This window comes from Stegodyphus dumicola, chromosome 8 (genome assembly GCF_044657685.1).
Source record: "Stegodyphus dumicola isolate Sdum_Otavi_A_Nest chromosome 8, ASM4465768v1".
NCBI classification, from domain to species: domain Eukaryota; kingdom Metazoa; phylum Arthropoda; class Arachnida; order Araneae; family Eresidae; genus Stegodyphus; species Stegodyphus dumicola.
Window position 1 is genome coordinate 25,461,096 of NC_140775.1, and position 26,582 is coordinate 25,487,677.

At 31.7% G+C, this 26,582-nt stretch overlaps 1 protein-coding gene across 1 annotated transcript in view; it reads left to right on the forward strand.

Moving 5' to 3' along the window:
- The window catches only part of U2af50 (U2 small nuclear riboprotein auxiliary factor 50), a 71,647-nt gene that overhangs the window by 39,182 nt on the left and 5,883 nt on the right, over window positions 1–26,582 (forward strand). The window contains exons 6-11 of the mRNA XM_035368896.2: window positions 9,927–10,043; window positions 13,241–13,379; window positions 19,325–19,404; window positions 20,815–20,937; window positions 21,067–21,156; window positions 22,491–22,614. Coding sequence (XP_035224787.1) covers window positions 9,927–10,043; window positions 13,241–13,379; window positions 19,325–19,404; window positions 20,815–20,937; window positions 21,067–21,156; window positions 22,491–22,614 — 673 coding nt within the window. The remainder of the gene's footprint in view (window positions 1–9,926; window positions 10,044–13,240; window positions 13,380–19,324; window positions 19,405–20,814; window positions 20,938–21,066; window positions 21,157–22,490; window positions 22,615–26,582) is intronic.

Consider the following 26,582-nt stretch of genomic DNA (forward strand, 5'->3'; position numbering starts at 1 on the left):
TTCCTTTCGAAACAAAGAAAGCACCGATTAGAAGCCCTTAAACTCTTTTTCCTTTCTTCCGGAGACATAACGCATTTTTCCGAAGCATGATTTTCGCTTTCGCAAAATAAGCAAGGGAAAGTTCGGACAACTGCAATTTTGCTTACATTAGGGGAATAGCTGGCGCCAAATTTGTTGGCGTTGAATGAATTCCAAGTGTGGAAGTTGTTTCGCTTTTCATTTGGTTGTGAATGCCTTCCAAGAGAATTAGCGTGACTCTTAGAATAAAATAGATTTAATGAAGTTCGTTCGCGACTTTCAATTTCCCGTTTTAGAAATTTCATGAGGTTGTCAACATTAAAAGTTTCCTCATCTGCGTTTTGACGAGCAAAATCAAGCGTTATATCCTGAGGTATGCATTTCATTAACAAAGGATATAGTAACTTTCCATACGATTCGGTCTTGACCCCTATCGAATTTAGTGACCTTACTTGTACGTTGCAGGTATCATATAATTCCCTCAAAGAATTAATGTCATTAGAACTTCCGACAGGCCGTAAATTTAAAAGTTTATGCATGTAAGAATTAATAAGGAGATCTTTTCGACCATACCTCTCCTTGAGAATTTTAGAAGCTTCGTCGTAGTTTTCTGGAGATAAAGAAAAGCCTTCTATTGTTTTTAAAGCTGCACCGCCTAACAGGCTAAGCAAGTAATTAAACTTATCTACTTTAGATAGTTTTACGTTTTGATTTATTGCCGTATCAAAAGAATTGTAAAATGTCTGCCACATTTCAGCATTTCCATAAAGTTTATCAATCATAATCTTCTGCAATTTAACATTATAATCAGAACTTTTATCGACACCAGAAATAGATAAATTGTTACTATCATTAGAAGAACCATTAGAAACCAGTGAATTATTGCTATTTCTTTTTTCTTTCAATAATTTTGTGCCTCTAAAGCTCCATTTCGAAATTTTTTCTTCGTATTCCAAGGCACTTTCGATTTCGGTTTCAATGTCATTAACATCAGTCAAAGTTTTAATTTTTTCGTCTAACGCTTTCAAAGAAATAGCTTTTACTTTTAAACTTTCCAGTGATCTTCAAGGTCTTCAAGGTTACCGGCTGCAATTAATGATTCAATAGCATTTGTTACTTTAGTAATGGCTGAACGAATAATTTTCCGTTCTTTCTTAGATTTCGTTAGCTCTTCAGCCATTTTTGTAACCTTGAATTCCACTTTACCACAAAATAAATTGAACAAATTTCTTACCTTTCTGAAGACTCACTTACGCATTTATCCGTGAACTTTGCAGAATGACATATCCTCCTGTTCTGACACCACTGTCATATCCTTCTTTTCCTTGGGCGTGTAGCTTCTGGATATGTATTTACTTCCTACTGTAGACGTATCGTATTGTGTGCGTTGCATAAAACAGCCATTTTAACGGCACAAAACTTTATTAACACACAAATAAAAATAATAAGTACAAACAATGAACACACAAATATCACTTCGTTTCTTGCATCTAAGCTGACATACAACACATTTCCTTCGTTACTTCGCTACTACCTACTAACTACTCTTCTCTAGTAAGTCTCATGAGAGAGAGGCGTTGCAGGCCGTTCGGCTAAACTGCGCATGCGTGGTCATCACGTCATGACAAGCACTCATCTGAGAGATGATATACTTTTATTGCTCTAATAATTTCTTTATCATATGGTTTAAGGTATAGCTGTAATATTTGCCAGAAGAAATGCGATTTCACTGTTAAAAAGCCATGTCCACAGTACTGTAGTCGATCAGATGAAGAATATCCTCTTTCAGTTCATTATTCTATTTCCAAGTCCATTCTTTAGAAATTCTGGGCATCATTCATGTCATAAATTGTATCATAATATGCAAACTTTATTTGAATGATTATGGTTTTTATTAGTCTCCATAATTTAAAAATGTTCAGAACTAGTAGTAGTAAAAATTATTGTATGTTTTGCTCTGATACTGATCCCATTTGGGTTTGTTTTGTTTGAGGAGAAAATTATTTTGTAATATTTTGATTGCTTGCTGATTATAACAGATGAAGAACTGAGAATATTTTTTGTGTGTAGATGGGTAGGACTTTGATAATTTCTCATTCAGTCATGCATTGACTATTTCACAAAATTCATACATTAACCATGATCATAGTTAATAGCAAAAGCTGTATCGGAGCACAGAAAACAAACACAAAATTAAAAAAAAAAATTTCTTAATGAGACTTTTGTCTGTGTTAAATGTGGTTAAAAAAGCCTGCTATTTTCAATGTAATAAATCTATATAACAAAGCAAAATAAAAATTGTATATGTTATAAAAATTATCTAATTCATGAAAAAGATTTAAACGTAATTGAACTCTAAACGTGTTCTTTGCATTAGGTAGTACAGGGTTCGTACGGTCCTTAAGAGTCCTTAAATTTTTTGGAATTGATTTTTGGTCCTTAAAAGTCCTTAATTTTGGCTAAAATCAGCAGAAGGTCCTTAATTTCAATCATCTGAAATTTCTGTCTGTTTTTATGACTGCCATTTTGAGTGTGAATTAGCATTTTGGAGGAATATTTTTGGCGATTCACTGACATATATGGTTATCTTTTGAATGGGTTCATGGGTTACAATTTGTTTCTATTTCTAATAAAAATGATGGGATACTCGAGTTTCTAAGCAACAAAGTGAAACATAAGCATTTCGAAATTCCTTTTTTCTAATAAAGAACTCTTAAACAACTTTTCGCTTTTGGGGATGTGAATTCTTTTATTAAACAGCTCTAAATTTGGCGACTTGTCAACATTTTGGCTATTTTAGGATCAATTTGTATAGAAAATTTTTAATTCCGAGATCTGACAATTTTTCAACCAGTTTTTTTAAAGCATCATAACATTGATAAATTTCATTAAAATAATTGTAATATATTGAAATTATATATAAAAAATAACATTAAAAAAATTCTATTTTTCGCTGTCATATTATAAAGTTTCATTTTAGCAACTTATACAATATTATGAATCTGATAAATAAGGCATATTGCTATAAAGCATAATTTACGAAACAGCTCTTAGCAAGAGCAAAATTAGCTATGCCATTAATTAAAAATGTCTTCTTTTTAATTTTTTCATAGTAAGCGTTTTCCCCCATGCAATTGTCTCGAAATATTCAAAATTCTCAGAATATGCATCAGTTTTCTCTATAAAATTAATTTTACACTTTTTCCCTCCTCCTTCTCTTTTCAAAATATTTCTGACTTTTTGCTGTTACAGAATTGGTAAGGATAATTTTTCTTTAGTATTTTAGACATTGCAGCTTGGAAAGTTTAGAAGAGTTTGAAGTCAAGATTTATAGACCCACGATTCTAGAAGATTCGAGAAATATGTGACAAAATGAAAAATGTCTCCATGATATCGACACGTAATGGATGTATTTTACAGAAAGTTTGCGATGAATTTCTTACCTTTTGGAGAAAGTCTGGAAGAATAATGAAAACACAATATTTAAATGTTTTACTCCTGATACTAGAATCTTTTTTTTTTAACATGTTTATCTTCCCCTTATTTTCTCTACCTTTCACTAGATACAAGCATAAAAAATATCAAAAATGCTTCTAATCTTATCACCTGGCAGGCATTATAGAAAGGGATTTTTTTATTAATAAAGAAATTGAAAACTTACAATTTAAAAGATTCATCTAATATGCCTTAGTGCATCATACACAGAGATGGCACTAGGCATTTTCCCACCTGATGCAATCTCTGTGGTTCCTAAATTCTAAACGTTCTGCTCTTTCTAGATTTTGTTGTTCGGTGTGTCACTAAATTCTAAAAATTCTGCCACACCAGCTTTGTAACCGGGCTTTACCATATATACAGTCAAAAGTCGTTAATCCGGACTCGTCGGGGCTTCGGCGATTCCAGATTATAGATCATAAGTTTAAATCTGGTAAGATGGCATGCAGAAATTAAAAATATGAAACCGTAATTTATGAAATAAAAAACAATTATGATCTAAAGGGTATCAAAATTTACAAAAAGAAAAAGCTTAATATTTATTTGTTTACTTTATTAAACATTTCTTTCAATGTAAGTTGCTTCGTTTCATGTGATAATACTTTCTCTTTAATTCTATTAAACAGACATAATTTCTTGTTTAGTTACAAAGTTCCGCTGTTCAAGTCCTATAATTGCTGTGTTGAGAATACCAACTAATTTGTCAATCGAAATGTTTTCGTTTTCAATAACCTGTGGGTCACTTTCTTCACTATCCGAAGCAAATTATAATGACGAGGAACTTTATTTAAATCATAAATCATATCAAAGACATCGAGATAAAATACTACACTTAGTAAGGAATTATAAGCCAAATAAAATAAAAACATCTGCTCTGAAGATAAGGATAGTGCTGACAGATCAACTTCCAATCCACAGCGTGAAATTGATAAACAGATTTCGGATTTCAAAACATACTTTCGCTTTGTAGATACAAATTACATATTAGTAAATATATATCAGGAATTCTATTTGACATAATCGAAAGTTCAAGTTTACTTTTATGAAATTGCTCTAACAGTCCGCAAAAAATAATAAGCCGGATCCAATCCTTAATTCGAAGATTAAGGAACAACGCAATCTGCAACATTAACTGAATTAAATAATTTTTGCTTAGATTATACCGTCCCTTACACATTAAACGCGCATGCGCAAAAACATATTCGCAGCCGTAAAGGTCTTACGCGCACTCGTAAACGCCTGTGCGCAGAAAGTTTGTAGCTTTGAGGTCTGGATTATAGATCATTCCGTATTATGGGTGTCTGAATTAACGACTTTTGACTGTATTTCATATTTCTTCTGAATGTTCATATTACTACAGAAATAGAATTAGCCACTTTTTCATACATTTTGTGCATTTAGTGTTTTTTAGAATAACAGAAATAATTGGATGCAAAAATTCTAAAATGAAAAGGAACCGTGTTGAAGAAAGAAACTGAATACATAAAGAAAATTACTCTTCAAAGATATGTGCAGTTATTATTATGTAACTTACTCAATTGTTTATAATTTCAGTCTTTGAGTTTATGATTCCGTCGGGGGTTTGGGACTATTTAATTTTTACCAGATCAAGTAAACCCTCATAGGTACAGGGTTGCCACGCTACCTGGAGAACCGGGAAAAGTCAGGGAATTCGAAAATTGACCAAAATATTCAGGGAAAAGTCAGGGAATTTAAGTATTTTTGTCAAAATCTGGAAAAGTCAGGGAAGTTCATTCAACAATCCCGCCAAAAAAAGCGATTTTTGCGCCGACGTCGGAAGAGGTAACTTTTTTGGCGAATTATGTATCACGTGAGTGTCATTCGGGTAGCTGGCATAAAGCCAATTTTCGCAGCTCCAATTTGACTGTCTTTTAGAAAGGCAAAGCAACTTTCCCGCAACTTTTGGTTTCCAATATTCTCGAGAATCGCATGTGCAATGCATGAACTAAAGAAAGTACCTGTTCTCGTATAAAACAAAATGGGTTTAATCCTAGTATACGGTACCATGGAGGTTAGAATCAAAGAATATGTATTGTAAAGAAGGAAAACCTCTCTGCAACAGACGTGGCTGTGGCTCCGTTCCATCATAGAGGGAAAACAGCTGTGCATGTCTGATATATCTGTTGCCAAAGCTCGAAACCGGTGTCGAAGTTCGAAGGTCACGTTATCAAGAATTCATAAAATGAATATCGTTTAAAATTTCTTTAACCACTTGCGCTTAAAAAGACGTGCCACGCACGTCAAGATGCTTTTGTATCAAACCGCGAGCGACGTGAACACCACGTCGATAAACATTTATCGCAAAAATGAAAATAACGTGGTGCACACGACGCCTAACAACGAGATTGTTTATTTCTCGAGTTACAGCTCTGGATTGCACTCGCAGATGCGGAGCGGCGTAAATGAGACACTTTACGGCTTGTTATATTGTAGCGCACGGCACCGCAACCATGAAGTTTAGTCTTAGCGCAAGTGGTTAAACTCTAATGGAAAAGAAAATATTTTTTGGCGCAAATAAATTAATTCATGGATTAGTTATTTTCAGGGGAAAAACAAACTACGAAAATCCGTTTTTAAAATTATTGCGAAAAATCCAAGAAGAAAATATAATAGGTTCTGAAACGTCCTTTGATAAAACGTTTCTTCTTGGATTTTTTCACAATAATTTAAAAACGGATTTTCGTAGTTTTCTTTTTGTCAAAAAGCGTTTCTTCTTAACACGTGTTTCTCAATTTCCTGTACACATCGCGGAGAGGGAAATTCTGGCCGCCAGGTTCCGTCGCCAAATCCCTTGGCAAATTTTCCCTCCGCATTCCATTCTAGCGGCGTAATAGCATTTTACTTGTATGGAACCTTTTCTTCTTTACATAGACGTTCTTTGGTTAGATAATAATGGGATTTGGCGACATCTTGATGCGCAATAAACGGGTCATTTTGGTCTTGGCAACAATTTTCAAATCGTGCCAAAGCCTTACCGTATACTAGAATTTTACCGCAAAATCTTTTTAAACCTTTTTTTTTTTTTTTTCTTTTTAATAAATACCTTGCCACTTTGCAGTAAAATAAAAAAAATAGTAATCAGTCATCTAGGCTAGCCATGTAATATAACTATATTCCCTAAAATATCGTTGATTATTCTAATTCAATTTTTAAGTAATTATTTTTATGTTATTCATATAATTTAATGTTGCTTCTTCCCTCTAAATTTATTTATTATTAGTAAATAATATTTCCAAATTTCAGGAAATTTTCTCTGGCATAATCTTGAAATTAATTGTAGCAGTATGATGACATACCATCACGAAATTTAATGCACATATTTTTTCCTTATGTATGCTGCGAAATAAATATAAAATACTTCAATTTATTAAAATAGATTTCTTTCTTTCGTTTAGCTGCAGAATGTCTGCAAAAAAAGCCTTATTCTATTCCAGATTGGGAAGATTCTAATCTCAATCTTCAGTGGAGAAAACAACAACTATTATAATTATATTTGTGTTTTCAAGTGTTAAGGTGCCTTTTAAGAACATACCTCACGCAAATTAAATTTACCTAAAATCTAACCTAACTATTTAGCATTGCGTTGTGATTTATAAGGACCGGATTAGCCTCGTGTTAAACTGGTGATGATCATGAGTAATAATTAAATAAAACATACATTTGTTATCCAATATATATATCTTAAATTTTATTAAGTTTCTTAAGTGGAAAACTAAACAAAATTATCAAACAAAGTATACCAAGAATAAATTAAGAATAAATGTCCTCTGGGATTTATTGAATAATTAAGTGAATTTGCTACACAATACAAGTAATACCATAATTAATTTACCTCTTAGCACAGCCAACGTACATTACGCGGATAGACTGGAATTTTCTTGAAACACACCTGGAAAACCTGGAAAAGTCAGGGAAACTCTTCAAAGATATGTGCAGTTATTATTATGTAACTTACTCAATTGTTTATAATTTCAGTCTTTGAGTTTATGATTCCGTCGGGAGTTTGGGACTATTTAATTTTTACCAGATCAAGTAAACCCTCATAGGTACCTTGTGGAGATGTTGACAAGTTAGGAGATAAGCACGCAGAAACTAGCGAGAGCATTGGTTTGCATATTGAGACAACTCTCTAATTGTTAGAAAAGATGATTAAAGAGAAGGAAATCGATATAAACTAGCCAAAATGTTTGGAAAGGCTTCAAATTAAAATGAAGGATAAATATTTTGTTGAGTGTTGTTACAAAACATAAGTGTTTTGTAGCTGTTAATGTGTATCCTAATATCGTTTAAGAATTAATGTCATAAATTACATGTATTTTAAACTATGAAATTTTATTAGATTTTCATTTAATAGGCATTTGTTAAAAAATAAAATTTAATAGTGGCCATGTAAATCCATAATGACTAAGGTTATCTAATTACCTAATACAATTATTTATAACTAACTGCTTACCCTTAAAAGTTATCTCTACATATTAAAGCGAGTTATTGTCTTTCATTAACACTTACTGTGGTCACAAGATAAAACACAAAAATTTAAAAATTCAAGTAAAACTTATTCTTTGCATCTAGTGAAACTTAAAAACAATACAAAACAACTTATCATCTCTGGTACTTTAATCGCTTATTGGAACATTAAAGTATATTAACTGGGCTATAATCCCTTGGAATGCTACATAAAGCTATGATACTAACTGCATCAAAGAGCCTGACTAAGTTTCAACACTTGTGAACTGTGTCTACATCAGACCTTTCAGGTTTGTTCTAATGAGCAGGTCTCTCTCTAGAAAAGCAACAGCGGTGACAGCATTCAGTCTTTTGTTATGAATCATGCTGATTATGATCTTAACCTATACCGTTTATATCATTTTAACCTATACCGTTTGACATAAAATCTACCTGCTATTTACTAAACCTCTAGACTGACTAAGTATGTAACAAAATTAGACATAAAAAATTCAACATAAAGCTAACTATTAGTAAAACGTAAGTAAATGTCATCTTCTTTCAAATATGTCCAACTATTATAAGTGTAAAATATTTAATCCTACTTGATAAATTGTATAAAGTTTATTTTATTCTCAAACTTATTAATCATTATGTTAATTAATTCATGTTTAGTAATAATGCATACTACTCAGGGATCTATTTTATTTTTAGGATGGTATTACAAAGGTGAAATTCAGGCATAGAATAGTATTTGTAATTGAATTTATTCAGTTCCCATTTGCTCATAGGTCCTTAATTTTTTCATTAATGGTCCTTAAAAGTACTTAATTTCTGTGTGCAGAAATGTGTACGAACCCTGTAGTAACTTCTTATTCTTTCACTAGTAGAAGTATTTAAAAAATATTTTTAAGTAAACAGTGTGAATATGAGAGGAGAGTTGGTACAAAACATCTCAGCTATAATCAATAAGTTTTTGGTCTGACATTCTTGTCATGATGGGAGACAATGCCTTGATTGCTCTTCTGACTCTTTGCTTTAATTTATGTTTTAAAATTGTTATTTGGGAAAAGTATTTTTATGAACTTGTTGTCTGATTTGGTGGCAGTAATTCATAGTATGCAATTTCTCTGTAGTTCTACCATTTGCAAAACATAACATTTTGGGGATGCAGCTTCTATCAATGTTACTTGTCCTTTAGAATTACTCATGATCAGTTTCTTGTAGCATTATTGTATAGTATCCACTTCTCATTTCCAGTAATGAACAATCTCAAAAAAGGAGTTTATTTCTTTTGAACAAAATATCACACACCCAAAACTCAAACAAGAATGTTCTGCTCTATTAAAATATATGGTATTCATACATCATAGCAGCTTATATACCAATTTTCTTTAAATGATCGTCATCTCTTTTTGGAATATTTAGTCTCTGATAGTTCCTGAGTTGTGTAATGTCGAAGTTTTAGCAATAGCTTCTTTTAATGGGCTATTTTTTTTACACATCATGGTTTTTTAAAATGGAATCATCTCTAAGGTTGGAATGTCTCTATTTCTCCCTCTCTCTCTGCTCTTTTTTTTTTAATGAAAGAATAAAGAAACAAAAACAAAAAAAAACAAAAAAAAACTTTTAGGTTCTCTGTTCTTAGCACCACATTGAAACACAAATTGCATAACACATGCTAGAATTATGTAGCATAAGCCAAAAAAAAAAAAAAAAAAAAAAAAAAAAACTAATTTTAAAGATTTACTTTAATCAAAATCCCTCCTTATCAACAGTAACAAAATAAATAGAAGGAATACGTGTTGCTTTAAAAAAAATGCAGAACTTTCCGTATGACCCGTTATCTGCATAAAAATGCTAGCAATATATGTTATTTAAGTTTCAAATTTTGAAAATCGAAAATTTTCTTCTGGTTTAAAATTTGTGTTCTTATATTTTTATAGGATGAAATGATGGACTTTTTCAATGCCCAGATGCATGTGTGTGGATTCTCTCAGGCTCAAGGGAATCCAATTTTGGCATGCCAGATAAATCTCGACAAAAATTTTGCTTTTCTTGAAGTAAGTTATTTGGTTCATTCTTTTTCTCAGTAGATGTTTAAAATGTTGAAATATATTATTTATTATAGTAATAATAATGAATAAGCTTATTTAATGTTTAAAAAATATTAATTTTTAAATGTTCCTTTGGAAAAATGCTTATTATGGACTGTCAATCTATACTTTTAATTTAATATAAAGTTATTTCTTGTTATCAACAGTAATATTTTTGTGGTAGTGCTGATGATATATACTGACTATAATAATGCTATTCTATGTATTATATGTGCTGTGAAGAGTTATCTTTAGAAAATGCCTTTTACTAGAAGCCAAAGTTATGTCTTATGATTAAAAACATCATATTAATTCTTATGATCAACCTCCTTTAAATACCTGTCTCTCTTTTCATTTGTTACTTTTAAGTTATTGTTTTCCTGTGTGAATTTTGAATAGAAATTATTACCATATTCAAGAAATGTTAGTTGCAAAGCATATGTGCAGGTAATCCAGTAAAAGAAAAGAAACGTAGCTGCATTTTTTATAATTTTTTTTTAAATTTGAAAAGCACCAAAGTCTTCGTTTGTGGCTTTAAACAGGCAGACATTAAGCGTATGGGATATACAACAAATTAAAAAAAAAGGCATAAAATAACCTGCCTGCCAGTGGGCAAACGATAAAATTGCTAAACGCTGGTAGTTCAACCTGGATTTGATTCCAGGTAAACAGGCTGTCTGCATGAGCATGGTTTTCCCCATGTGTAATGTGTATATGAGCTAGTTTCCCTTAGAAAGTACTCCACAAAGGCTTCCCTCTCCTTCAGCAGATAGCCCTAGTGGGCTTTGCCATGATAACTAGACCAAACCTCTTATAAACAACCTTAACTTATAATCACCTATATCAGATTTGGTAATTATCTTCACTCCCATGAAAAGTCACAATTTCATTGCTGAGTTTGTGAATATGCATTGCAACCTTTTCAACTGATAGATACTGTTTACTTCATAAATAATAATAAAAAGAAGCATTTTCTGGGAAATGAGAAATTTTGTGAGAAAGAGTTAAAATTATAAAGCCAGATTAAAAATTTGTGATCATTGTATGCTAAATTTGCTTTCGGAGGCATACTGATCAGCTTGTAAATCCATGTGTGTGGTATGCGCATGTATGGCTTAATTGTTATCATGTGTATATCCAAAAGTATGCCAAACACACAGCAGTTGTATCAAATTTTGAAATTGGGAGTGCAGCTAATCAAGTACTCAAATTCTTTGTAAAAAGATAGGCTAATTTTAGCATGGTAGTATATGTAATGTATATTCAAGAGCACGAATTCAGCGGCCTTTCTTGAAAGAGTAAATTATTAGATTAATAAGAAATCTTGTTTGTATGCAAATAAAATAACTAAGATAATTTAGAACTCTTAAAATGGCAACAAGAGTTTTGAAGTAATTGCATTTATTTTGTTATTAATATTTTGTGAGTTTCTTATGGTTTACACTTTCAGTTTGATTTTCCACATAAATATTATAATTTTAAAATAATTTTCAATAGTAATGATATAAATGAAAACCTGTGCTAACTGACCCTAAATAAAATGACGGCTCGCTGTGGCTGAAAAGGGGGATCCTGCTAATTGAGCTGCAAGATACCATCTCCCATGCACTGCTTTGGTGCGTGTTTCGGTCAAAACGGGAATGACTTGGTCGTTTGCACGATTATCAATCAGTTGATCATTAGTTCTTGTGTGAGTCGCCAAAGCTGACCAAGGGCTTCAGTTTGCGTATAGACCCAGCACAGGAATCTGCATTCCCTTTCTAGACTCTGGTGCCAATAGGTCCGAATCTTCTCCTTTTCCCCCATAAAATTTTAATTCAACTAGCTCTACTGAAAGTCCTGCTTCAGCAAAGAAGATTTTTAAAAATTTGATTTCTCATTATTAGCAATTCAGCAGAGTGATCTACAAATCATATCATCTTTCTTCATACACAAATACATGCAAGTGAGTCCAGGTGAACCCCCGAAAATTAAATGGTTGCATTGTAGACACCTTGTTGAAACCATTTTCCATCTCAATCAGTAGCACTTCTTGAAGTAAAATATGCTTAGGATAGTTGACCTAAGTGTCTCAGAGCACAGAACACTCAACTGTTGTTAAGTCTTAACTTCGAAGATTAATCCTTTTTCGTATTAGAAGAGGAAATTGTCTGTGAGCTCTTTGTTCGAAAGTCATTTCTGCTAGGCAGATCAAGACATGCAAAGAAAGTCTGTTGGTAAATAGAAAGTGCATAATCTTGACCTTCAATTTGCCAAAAAGTATTAAGGCCAGGCACTTGTGCACTCCCTGTAAGACCTTAACCAAAACCCTTTGGTCATTCAAAAATGTCCTAATGTGGTAAACTCGCATGTGTACATTGCTTTGTTTAAGACCACAGCAATGTTAACAGCTGTGCTTAGCCACTATGTGCAAATTGCAAAGGGAAATCGTAGGGCATTATCGCAGCTATGTCCAAAATGGAAATCCAAGAAAAATTTGCAGGTAATCAAAGTTGCTAAAATTCTCATATAGGAAAGCAAAATGACTAGTGACAGAATTGCACCCACGGGAAACTAACACTAATGCCACAAAATCAGTCAAATCAATAGCCCTACAAACAATAAACTCCTTACAGAATAAACAGCCAATCCAAAATTCAGAAGAAAATGCGGCACGAGCATCAATAGTTTTAATATCAAAAATAGTAAGTACTAAAGAAACAGAAGCTAGTCAAACTAAAAATCTTAAAGCGGGAAATTACTCAGAGCCTGTAAGGAGTCCAAGTGTGAGCTCCTAGCATTGGTTCAGCACTATTATTAAATCTTTGATCGATAAGCATCATTCAGGAAACTGCTGAAATCAAAGTTAAGCTTCGTAGCTCAAGCTAGTCTTCCTCCGAAGGATATGAATATATAATAGGAAGATAATCTGATAGGTGAGTCTCTGAACTATCCCTCCAGTACATCTTCCTTTAACAACAAACCTCCAAGCTATTGCTACCCAAATAAATATATCGACTTTAGTTCCCTTTACTAGCCTCCAAATCACACCATTGAACAAAATTTAGATAACCTAATTAAACAGTTTCTGCAACCCTATATCACCATGACTGATTTTAGCAGATTTCTGTTCACTATCTGTTTTCCCCATTTGTACATTTAGCGTAATATTTTATATTTTACAGTTTAGGTCCATAGATGAAACAACCCAGGCTATGGCATTTGATGGGATTAATTTCAAGGGTCAGAGTCTAAAAATTCGCCGACCTCATGATTACCAACCTGTACCAGGAATGTCTGAAATACCAAATTCAGCTGTCCCAGGTATGTAATAAATTTTGTACCAATAAAATTTAATTAAATTTTCAAGTTATAAGTTTTTCACATTTCCTTTTTATATCTTATAGCATTTTATAATTAAAAGATGCATTTTAAGTGCTTTTTTTTTTTTAATGGGCAAAGTAGTTTTTAAATTAAGTTAGAGGATTATTTCTTACTCTGAATAATGAATACAAAAAAATGACTATATTTTAAAACTTTATATATTTTAACCAGCGAATGTAACAATGATTAAATGCTTTGCAACTATATTTATTTTTTTTAAGGTAAAAATTGGCTCAGAATAAATCTAAATGTGGGATTATTTTAATTTTTAAGTTTACAATAACACTTGTGTAGTGATCTATTGTGAAGAATAGCCCAATATATAACTCAAACATATTGTAAGAGAATTGGTTTTAAATATAGAAGCGTGATCTTCAAAGTTGGATTGGTGGATTAGGGTTGATAACTCTATACCATAAAAACTGTCAGTGTGTGAAAGTCTATGGGGCAAGAAACTAGGCTGTATTCTGCGAAATGATTTGAAAAATTAATCAGCTATGACATATGGATGCTGGAATGCATTGTCTTCATATAAAAATAAAGCTATTCAGACAGTTATTGATCAGATAAATGTGTGTAAATTTGATCTTGTTGCCATTCATGAAATGGAATGGTGAGGGGCTACTGAATTAAAAGAAAAGAAAGAAAGAAAGCCATGTTTTATCATTGTCGTCAAAAAAAGCAGTTTTTGTTCTGAATTGATTTTCAGTGAACGAGTAAAAAAAACTTGATGTTAGAGTTTAAGGTGAAGTCACCATATTGTTCACTCTTAGAATTCAATTATAGTGTTATTATTGTTTCACCTGTATTAACTAAGAACCGTAATGATAAGAAGAAGAATCTTTTCTACATTAGAGTACACTGCACCAAGAAAGTCCCTAAATTGATATTAAACATATTTTGGATGATTTCAATGTTAAAACTGGGAAGGAAGAGGAATTTCTCCCATTATTGAGAAACATATTTTGCATGGCATGTACTAGCAATGGTGTTACTGATTTTGCTGCAGAACTTGATATGGTCAGCTACAACATCATGTTTTAGCATAAAAATATACACACAAATAAGTGAAGTCACCTGTTGATTAACCTTTTGAAGACGGGATGGCCATTATAGTGGAAATAGAGTCCTCTCTTTGAAAAGACTGGGTTGTCCACTTTAGTGGCCATGTCTTTTTCCCCCATTTTCCTGCCTGAAAAGTGGGGTGAAATGTCAAATTTGAGGTCCCTAGGCCCACTTATCTCTTTCAAAGGTCTTCTTTTTGCGACATAGTTGCACTTCTCTGAGAATCCATTAAAGTACACACAAGAATCTTTGTTACAAATAGGAGGTGATTTCTTAAAAAGGGGGGAAAGGATTCGGTTCAAGATTCCCCGTCCTTTGGTAGCTATTACTGCTACCAAAACCCCAGCCTCAAAAGGTTAATAGTAAACAATTTTAATTTCTTGAATATTTGGACTTTCTGAGATCATTAATTAGTTGTAACTAAATTTAGAACAAAATTATCCAACATTTGAAAGTACCTAAATATAATTGCTAAAAATTAATAGTTTAGAAGGAAAAAGTATGTAAAGGAGTTAGAAAATAGGATTTTTAGCACGACATTTAATTCAAATTATGAACTTAGATTTGTGTTTGAAATTAGAGATTATTGATGACCGCAGGCTCAGTTCTAAAGAAGTAAACCACAAAGTATCATGACATGTTTCAGAAAATATTTACCAGGAATTTGGAAAATGATTGTAAAATTTAGGAAAGTGCATTAGGAAATCTATGAAAGAAAGAAGTGACTTTCAAGAAACATTTTTTTATGGGTACTACTACTAACTTATTGATTGCACTACTTAATATCACTTTAATTTTTTAGTTTGGAAAAAACTTATTTTAGTTTGTTCTCTCTCTCTCTTTTTTTTTTTTTTTTTTTTTTTTTATGTATTTAAAAAATATTCTTCGTATTTTATTCATTTACTGCACCTTGATATTTTAAAAGTGTATATAATTTTTGCTTTTTCATATTTTTTTATTTGTTCCAGTCATTCTGGAGCTGCATAGAGATAGTCATTGACTAGAGCTATTAAGAATTATAGAGCTATTAATGAATTAAGTTTGCCCTTTTATCTGATTAAAAATTGTTTTCATGAGTAGACTGGTGAAGCCAGGAGTGCAGGTAATGGAATTACGTACTAAACCTCATGAGACATATGTACAACTTTAATTCCAATGAATGCAAGCTCTCTGTTACTTTCTTCTACCGATAGCAATATTTTACATTACGGATTTTGAATAGTGCCTTTTGCTTAGCTATCATCTGCTACACATTATTAGTGATGCATTATGAGATTGCCGACTAAAGACAAGTTGTTTACTAAATTTTTCAATTTTCTCTTGCTTCTGTAGCATTCTGTGGAAGTCAAACCTGAAGTACATTAGTTTCATTATTTATTGTGTTTATTTGTTTAGTTATTTATTGTATCTGTTTCCCACATATGCGTAAAGCTCATATGAGTTCCGAATAAATTTTACATATATGTAAGCCTTATCTAAAGATATCAGTTGTTCTAAATGTAATCTTTTGGCCTATTAATATTATTTATTAAAAGCTTCACAGCACAGTTGGCTGAAGTCTGCAGTAGTCCATAAGCCTAATATCAATTGATTGTTTAGTAGCTAGTATCATATTTAAAAAAAAAAAAAAAAGTGCTTTAGATATTGTTGCATGAATTGTTTCTCAATCAGCCATGAATTGATAATCACATGATGAAAGCAAAAAATAATAAAAAAAAAATGATGGCCAGGTTTGCATATCAGGGATATAAATTACTGAGTTGGCATAAAATCAGAGACGAACTTTGGTGGAATGTTTCAGTTTGAGATGTATGCCAAGCAAAATCCCTTCTATATAGCCAACAAATTATTGATTTAATCCAATAAATAATTGTGTATCTTTAACATCTTGTTTTATTTAGCGTCAAATTCAAATTAAAAATGTGAAGCATTAACCCTCTCGCTGCGCATCCCGTGATTTCCACAAGCAACGTAAAAGTAGCAAAATTTGCGCAACTCTGATTTCCGCGGGGATGAATTTTTGCTGTCTGTTTTACTCTGCAACCCGTTCAAGGTTTCCTTTCGGCTTTTCTGTGATGTTTAATTTTTTATTTAGCCACGGGCTAACAGATGGCGTTAGTTATCCACATTTCTGCCAAATTTACAAGAATATGTAATATAGCATTTTGCGCATGCTTTTTTTTAGAGCTCAAAGATGTCTGGCAGGAAACGTTTCACGTGTGATATAACCTATATTCGTGACGATATTTCCGACAATTATAGTAGTTTTGACTCTGATTTCAAGTATATTGAAGATGGTTATAGTGAAACTGATGAGAATTTCTCGGATTCCTCTGCAGATATTAATGAATTTGAAAATTCAGTTTCTATTGAAAATGTTCGACAGTAGTGCAAAATTAATATGCCAAAATATGACATTATGCAAATATTTTCATTAGTATATATGTTTTACCTTTGTATTTTATAAAATAAATCATAATTTAACCAATATTAATTTTCAAAATTTTCCTTTTGTATCATTATTCTTCAATTTCAGTATTCTGATACCCTTTTTCTATGATCTAATTCTATATTGAAAAAAAAAAAAAAAACTCTTTTACAAAAAGATTTTGTATATTTTAAGTCTAAAATATTTGCAGATTTGAAATATGTAATAAAAATATGCAATTTTTGAACCTATTTTGATAAAGTATGCAATGAGGAGGTTAAGCATACTAAAGCAAGATGACACTTTGTAAGTTTATTTATTTATTTTTTATTAAAAAAAAAAAAAAAATTGTGTGATCTGGATATTGGAAGTCTAGATTTTGGACTCTTTTAACAACAATGTTAATCTATTCATAGAATGAAAATTTTATTGATCTGCATGTTAAAAAAAAAAAAAAAAAAATTCTGTGCACCTCTTATCATGCATAGAATCAAAATTATTTTTATAAAATTATTTACCTCATTTTTTAAAAAAATAAGCCCATGGCTTGTATCTTCATTGAAGGAGATGAATATATAAGTATACATGAGACACTGAAAAGTGTTACTAAATTTAATTTTATTCAGATAGCCAGCCATTCGCAAGCTATAGCTTTGTGTTGCATTATATTTTTCTTTTATTAGCATTCCTTGTAGTTCTCTGCAAGTTTAGTTATTCCTGGGAGCTGTAGGTTAATGTTACATCATTATGTAGAGTCATAAGGTTTTTTTTTTAACCAAAAGACATAAAAAATGTGCAATGCCCTCGCCAGGACTCAAACGTGGCCCTCTCGAATACATGCCAGGTGTGCTACTGTTACACGATGAAGGCTTGTAGAAAAGAAGGAGAAAACCCCAATCACCTTTTGGGGATTAGGGATCCAGTCGCCAAATCCTGGTGGTGAAGAATCATCATCCACCACCTTTTTTGTTCAGGCGCCAGAGTCATTAGCTTATTTTGAAGCAGAATAGATGAAAAATAAGCAATGCCCTCGCCGGGACTCGAACCTGGACCTCTCGAATATGTGCTGTTTGTGCTACCACACTATGAAAGGATGTAAAAAGGAAGGAGAAAATACCTTATAAACACTGCTAAATATGCTATTGCTTGATTCTTAGGTACTATTCCGTTTTTGAGGACTGTAAAAAAATTGCAGCAAAAATGTATGCGCCAAATCTAGCAAACGCTCCGATTTCAGATTCCGTAAGTTTATACAGTTCTATATTTCTTAAGATGCCATTGAAATACTAGTTTAATTTTTAAATCCTTTTTTGATTTTAAATTCTTTGATATCCTATGGATTTAACATGCCCATGACGAAAAGTTTGTAATAGAATTTTGGGTAAAGTGCAGAATCACCCACTGCTTGATGTGTTTTGAACTGATGTGAACTGGTGTGAACTTGATGTGATGTGAAGAATTGCACATACTCAGTATCAATGTGCACAGCTACCTATTTTCACTTAAAAAAAAAAAAAATCCCAGAATTGCACAAAAATGGCACTGCACGCACACCCTTGACTTTATCTATGTACACATCGACCTATTTTCACTTAAAAAGTAAAAGAAAATTGACAAAAATCCAATTGTTTTTACACTTGTAAAAAGCAGCAAACAAATAAGTGAGCGATTCTGCACTTTACCGAGAATTTTTTCAAAGAAAAAGTGTCATTCATTATAGAAAATTATGTTTGAACAACCAACTAGATGAAATTATGCTTTAGCGAAACGATAACTCGGTAGTGAAATAGCGCTGTTGGCATCCATTCAGTTATGTTTAGCAATTTTTATATAAATTATAATAATGATTTGAAATAGTTATTTACTCTTATGCTTCCATTCAGTCATGTTTAGCCTTTTTATATAAATTATAATATTAAAAAAGTATTACATGAAATTAACCTTTCATCTAAGTTAAAACATCAATCTTTGATAGTTATTTACTATTATACTTCCTTTCTTGCGAGGTTTGCCGCAGTTATTTTTGGTAGCACTGGCATCAGCAATAGTTTGCCGATTTTTTACGGCCCTCAGAACTGAATAGTACCGATTCTGATTTGCAATTGCTTTTGGATTTCTTCCTCCTTCAATGTTGCAAGGGAATAAACTATTTCTTTGTGCTAATATTTTATTGGATATTCTTATTAAAATCAATTTATTATCAAATTTTATTAGTTTTATTTCTTAATAATGATTTTTGTTAGTTATGCAAAAGATTGATAATATGTATAAACTTTGCACACAAAAAATTATTATTGAATTTTTATTCTAAAATTGTATTCGTAGTTATATCTCATCATATATCTACATACCCAAGACAGTGTACAAATAAATAATTATTTTATTCTTTTAGGTGTTATTTCTACAGTTGTTCAAGATTCTCCTAATAAAGTGTTTATTGGTGGATTACCTAACTTTTTAAATGAAGATCAGGTGTGTTTTTTCTTGCTGTTCACTATGTAGACAAAAATTAAGAATTTAAAATCTTAACTTATATGCTTATTCATATACTTGAAAAGAAATGTGTAATTAAATTTATTGTTTCCTTTGTGTGCTAAATTAAAATTATATGTTAGTTTAAGTGGTATAAATATTTAGTATTCTTTTAAATTAATATAAGAAGTTTTTCATAATTCAAATTGCTATGTTTAAATGCTATGATTTATGTGTGTGTGTATATATATATATATATATATATATAATATTGTATTCAAATCTCAGAAAATTAACTTTATTTAATATTTTCATTTTTAAATTAATTTGTATGGGTGCTTTAGGTTTATGCATAATGTGAGAATTTGTATGTAATTCTTAATAGTAATTATAATTTTACTGTATTATATGTACCTTAACTTTGTATGGTAATTTCACGCTAATTAGTTGATTCTCTGTCCGGTATTTCAAGAAAATTTGTATTTTATTTTTTTGCTTCCAATTTAAGATCAATCTTACTGATTTTACTTCTCTTCCCCATCTAATTCGTAGCGTAGGTTACGAGCTTGGTAACCCCGTACCTAGTTGCTAAACCAATACATGAAACTTCACAACTGTGACATTTTGTGGGCCAAAACAGGCAAGTTTTATATAATTTACAATATCAAATCTGCCTTGCAGGCTTTTAGGAAAGACATCAAGTTGCACTTTGTGCTCGGGAGACAGCTGTATAGATTGTATAACAGCAGGTACTTTGCAATGTACCGCTCCAGTGTATTCAGAAATGTTTTGTTCTAAAAAAGTGATTTTAACTTATGTTTTATGTAGATGTAGAGCAGATAACGCATTTTGATTCTTACTTTATTATTAAAACAGTTTTCAGATTTTTAAGCGGTATTAATATTTTGAGTATGATTCATTTTGTTCCCCTTTTAATTTATGTTGTATAAAGTAATCATTCTTATATATTTAAATTTGAAATATATTTCATAGCTCAATTTTTGGTAATGAAGAAGCTCTTAATGAAATTAAATTTTTCTTAAAATATTTTAGAAATCTTTAATGGCTAATTCCCCTGCATCCTGAATATACTTCTAATGAGAAGTATCTTAATGGGAAAAGTTCAATGTAAATTTTTTGAACATTGCTAGGATTTGAAATTAATGCCATATCTGTTTAATAATAAATTATCTGTTTTTTTTTTTTTTTTTTTTTTTTTTTTTTTTTTTTTTTTGCTTGTTTGTTTGAATTGTTCTTGTGTGTCATTTTTTAGTAATGTTCATCAATTATTTTACATCTTATAATTGTTTTTTTTTACATATTTTCTGTATGGAAATTATCTTTGTATTATAATTTTGAAGTTGTCTATATATGGTTAAACAGTTTTTCCTCTGGTTTTTATCCCCTTAGGTCAAAGATTTCCTTTTATCATTTGGACAATTAAAAGCCTTTAATCTTGTTAAGGACACAGCTACAGGCCTTTCGAAAGGCTATGCATTTTGTGAATATGTTGATACTATCAGTACTGATCAGGTATTCAATAATAAGATCATACATTTTCTTAAATTTTTCTTTTTACGTTTAAATTTATGTATTGTATGTTATTTTTTATATTTTTTAGAATCATTATTATAATCCAATAAACTTCTAAAATACTTGCAGGCTATACAAGGGTTAAATGGAATGCAGTTGAGTGACAAACGTCTTATAGTTCAAAGGGCTAGTGTAGGTGCTAAAAATGTGCAAACAAATGTAAGTGTTTGTAGTTTTTTCATTAATTTCAATTATTTAAATATATTAATGTGGGAAAATATCTTCTTGTAATGAAAGTTTTTGCCGAAAAATGTTTTTAATAAAGTTAGAAAAAAACATGAAAGCAGTACCTTTAGTGCGGTTAGTGATCACCACCCAAATCTTTCTTCTTTTGCCAATATTTTGGTAGTTTTTCAAAGCCTTTGGCCCAGAAACTTGGTTGCAGCGGGTCCAAAAACAGATCAACCTCATTTTGAACATTCTGTGCAGAATGGAAGGTAGCACCAGCAAGATGTAGCTGCAGGGATGATAAAAGGTAGAAGTCTGAAGGAGTGATGTCAGGGCTATATGATGGGTGTAGGAGAAGATCCCACTAGAATCTGTATAGAATCCAGCCAGTGAATGCAGATACATGTTACCTTGCATTATCTTGATGAAACATTACCTTTTTGTGCTGGAACTCAGTTCAGTGTTTTTCCTTGATAGCAGCGTGTACACAGACTAGCATCGTACTGTCGCGAGTTTATCTTTTTTCAGATAGTCTTTGTGGAGTATATGGAAAAGCAGATACAAAGTATGAACTTTTGTTAGTCAAATTGTGCTTTGCAATGCTACCAACAAGCTCCCAAATGCAGACCAGCCCCCTTTTTGGTTTTCGTTGTTAAAGTAAATCTACCTTTCATCACAAGTGACAATCCAGTCTAGAATTTTGTCTTTGCTTTGGTATTCTAGCAGATTAGTGCAGACTCCAACATGTCTATCCTTATTCCGCTGCAGTCAGCTCATTTATCGCGCAGCAGTTGAATTCATATGTTAAACTTATGAGATGCATAGAGCGACTAATGGACCTTACACTAACGTCCAATTACTTAGCAAGCTCTCGAATTGTTACTGATCTCACAGCCTCATTGGCATCAGTAGGTTGGCCAGAACGCTCTGCTTCTAGAATATCATAATTTCTGTTTTTGAACTTTTTGTACCATACCTTCAGAAAGTCATATGCTACAACATTAGTACCTAAACCTATACACATGATTTGGTTACATTCTGTAGCTGACCTTCTGCAGCAGAACTGGAAGTAAATGATGGTTCTAATCTGGTAGCATGATAGTTCCATTTCAGACACCTTGTACTTGATGGTAACTATATTGTTTTTACAAATTTCACAACACAGTGTTCTAAAGCAAGTTCTTTCAAATGCTTAAAATCATTTGAAAAAATATGATTAAACACACCAACACAAACTATTTGCAATGGTGGAACACTTTCATTAGAACCTGATATATTTTATATAAGAATTATGAAATTTAACAATTTATTTTAATCTTATTTAGGTTCCAGTTCAAGTACAAGTACCAGGTTTGCAGGTTGCACAAGGCCCTGGACCAGCTACTGAAATCTTATGCCTCATGAATATGGTTGTTCCGGAAGAATTAATGGATGAAGAAGAATATGAAGGTATAAAACTTAAATAATCATATTTATGTAAACACTACATTTCTCTTGAAATGCATTATAATATCGCAGAGTGCTGCTTAGAACTATTAAAACTTTATTAATTACTGAATTTTACAATTTTGTTAATCCATTTATGCCCTAATTTTTTTGGCAATTTTATTCATTGTTAATGAACTTAAGACTGCTTACTGTGAAAGATATAAGTACATTTTAGTGTCAAATTAACCACAATTGCTATATTTGTTAAGTGTTTAAATCCTGTTTATGGGACTCTGGGCATGCATGTAAACAAACGCCCTTGCGTTTGAAACTTTCAGTGTTGCAAATCATTATAAATCATTTCTAACGATTGAAATAATAAAATTTGATTAAATTATTCAAAGTGATGGTAGTTTAAAAAAAACATTTTATCATTTTCCATATACAATGTAAAAAATGATTTTTCATGAAATTTTTTTAAAGCAGTTATCATGCAGACCAAAATTTCACTTTTCATATTTTCTTGTGGTCTTACTTGGATGCTGAGCATGTCACAGTTATGTTTTACTTATAACAAGTGTAGCTAACTCGGTCAAATCAAATTTCATTGGCCACATGCTTACTCATCTTTGTTGAAGCAGTTGTTCTTCCAAGTTTTGTATGTGTTCTATATCATTTGAGATGGCTATGCAGAGGATTTTAAATTGTTCCATTATGTCTGCTTTCTTGCAAAACAGTTGAGAAGCCATGTGTTTTTGATGCATCAGTCAAAACCACCATTTCTTTCCACAGAATCCGACACGATAATTTGAAATATTTTCATCCATTCAATTAGCACCTCCTATGACTGGTATATTGTAACTGCATGAGGCTGGGGAATTGCAATCTTCTGTTTCTCAGAAGCCAATCAGTGTTTGGCAGAACCTAATGGATTTTATCCATTGCTGTTTAACATCGTTGTAACAACATTCTTGTCATTCTAATATACAACTATTGCAATAGATGTCATGCTTTTTCTGTAGTCGATAACACCTATTTCTGTTTTTCTCAGATTTTTAATGGTTTCAATTGGACAGTTTCCGATCCTGTTTTCTCTAATCGTACTTACAACCACAAATTCAGCATTTGAGAACTCCTCAATGAGCTTTCTTTGGAAGTAAAGTTTTTGTCTGTTGCTAATCATAAATGGATATTTTGGAAGCTCCCTGATTAAATCCAGTGCAAATGAGGCTCCAAAATCATTATCATATTGACTTGCCATTTTGCTTGTGTTTTTGTCTCTTAATAAAATCAACTTGTATCAAGTAGCTATTTTGACAACTATGACACCAGGCCTTAAACTCCTATCTTAATGGGCTTACCTCTAATAAACTCACCCATTCTTGGTAACGTGGCCTTATCAAACCTTGTTGTAAAGGGACAGTCTTCAAAATTAGTCGTTTATCATGCACATCATGTTCCGTAGTTGATGATTGTCTTCTTTCTCAATGCTATTATTGTCACAAAAACAAAGATATTTCATGATTTCTATTTTTCTCATTCTATTAGATACAGCAACATTTTTAGTGTGATCGATGTTCTTCCAGAGCATTCTTCAACAGGAAACTGCAGCATATCCACAAACAGTTACAGTTCCGTATAAATAATCTCATTTCTTTGAAATTTAAAAAATTTTTCAGATAGACTACATGGTGTCTTGGGTGTGATTTCCATTACACAGTTCAATTTTTCTTTTGCACATTAATCAAGTCCCTCTTTACCGATTTTCTTTTTTGAGTGAATGGTTCCTTCAGTGGTAAAGCGTTAACTTCATCATTGCTGTTATCATTTGCAATACCATCGTTGTCTGATTTGTTCGGAACTATATTTGACTTGGCCCAGAAATCTTACATTTGCGTTTGCCTATAATTGGTTTCCACTGTTGAATATGTCATTACACATAGTTTTATCTGTAGTCCAGTTTCCAGTGCAGAACTCCTACTGTTTTTCGCATGTTAAAAATCCTCTTCAAAAGTATCTTTTTTATAAATTTTTAAATGATAAGTTTATACTTACTAATAGACTGACAACATTAGATGCCATTTAGTATTTTTTTGATAAAGTTTAACACAAATAACTGAATGTGCTTTGTCGTACTCACAACACTTTCCAGTTAGATGATTTGATGTTTGCGCTAGATGGGAGTGCATTAAGTTGTATAAAAATCTTAACTGAAAGATTTTATGTTTGATTTCTTCTGTCTTTCATGGCTTGTATGACTGAAATCAGCAATTTTTGTGTGCTCACCATAATGACAAAGTACTTTGTTAATGCTTTGTCTTCAGCTATCCGGTATTATAAGATAGCCAGCAGAAGCTGACAAAACAGTATGATTTTCAAGTCCCAGATAAGAATGGATCTTTGTGAGTGTAGTGTCTGCAGAATAGAGGCACTTAAACTACATTGATACAAGCATTTCTTCTTAGATTCCATCCTCTAGGATGCCATCAATCAAAACTGACACTCGCCGTAGGAGATGCCTTGGCAATCTATGATTCGCAGATTGAATGACCCACTAGTGTTCAAAAGTGCTCCAAAAATAAAGTATAATGCATAAATTTTAAACCATAAACATGAAACAAGCATTTAAAGTATACATAAAAAATAAACTGAAAATAAGTAACAGGAATAATATTTTTGTTTGATTACAAAGTTGTAGTAATGAACATGTAACAATTTCAAGCGGAAATCAACAGATTTGCCAACACTGATCTGTCAACCATAATTAAAAAAAAAAAAAAAAAAAAAAAAAGGCTTTGCTATTTTGTCTCCATTTGGTTCGACTTATAAATGTGAGCACATATTTTCACACATGAAATTTATTTTGAGTAAGTTCAGGAGCAGCTTAATTACTGAAAATTCAGTTTGCATGTATTCATCTTAAGACTGTTAACTGTAAGCTAGACTGAACTGACATCACAAATTCAGCATCAAGGAAGCTTTTGCTGTTGAAGAGGAAAATAAAGTTCATTCAGTTATGTTTCTTTTTATAATAATTAGAAAGATAATTGTATGCTTAAAGATTAAAGCATATTGTAATTAATTTTCTCAAAAAAAAATATGTTATTATTCATCACTAAAGCCTGTTCTAAACTGAAAATACCACTGACCCAAAACAACTTGTTAATACACACATTTTGGTTGATTTTGACCTGCAACCAAAAAAGGTTGCCAATGCCTGACTTAGGACGGATCCTATGCATATGCTCTGCCATAATGCAGTGATTTAATTTGGTATGTTTGCATGTATCTATATCATGAAGTGCATTTGGAATTAATACATAAATCTAAAGATGTGTGGGTTTTTTGGAGGAGGAGTTAGCACGTTATGAAAGCGAAATAAAAAAAAAGAACAAAGAAGCATAGAAATATCTTATTAAGGAGAGAAATATAAAGTAGAAAAAAATTTGCTGAGCTGGGAAGAAGACAAAAATCAGCTGTTTTCATCAAATTCTATGAAATGAAACACATCCTTTTTTATTTCCTTGCATGAAGTAAAGGAAGTATTGTAATCGCAAAGATTTTCAGGTATCATATTTCAGTGAAAATATTCATTTTGACCACTATCAAATGCAATTTAATGATATTTTTGCTTGCCATCTGTACGTAAATGTAGAATAAAGGACCATCTGTACGTAAAGGTAGAATAAAGGACTTTTCCCAAAATTGATTGCAAAAAGGCTTTAAAATAGATCCAGAAGAGATTTTTTTTTTTTTTTTTTGTACCGTCTGTATGCACATATGTATGTATGTTATCTCGCCTAAGTCAAATACGAGTAGCCTCAGAATGTTCAAATTTTGTATAGAGTGCTATAACATGTAGTTGTGATCCTCCCTTTTTGGTTGCAATTGGTGCAATTGGCTGCAACAAAAGTGTATGTCATGTTTTAATGCTTAGAGAAAGGTAACTGGTACTTTTAACTTCTGGCCTCTGAGGACTGGTAACAGAA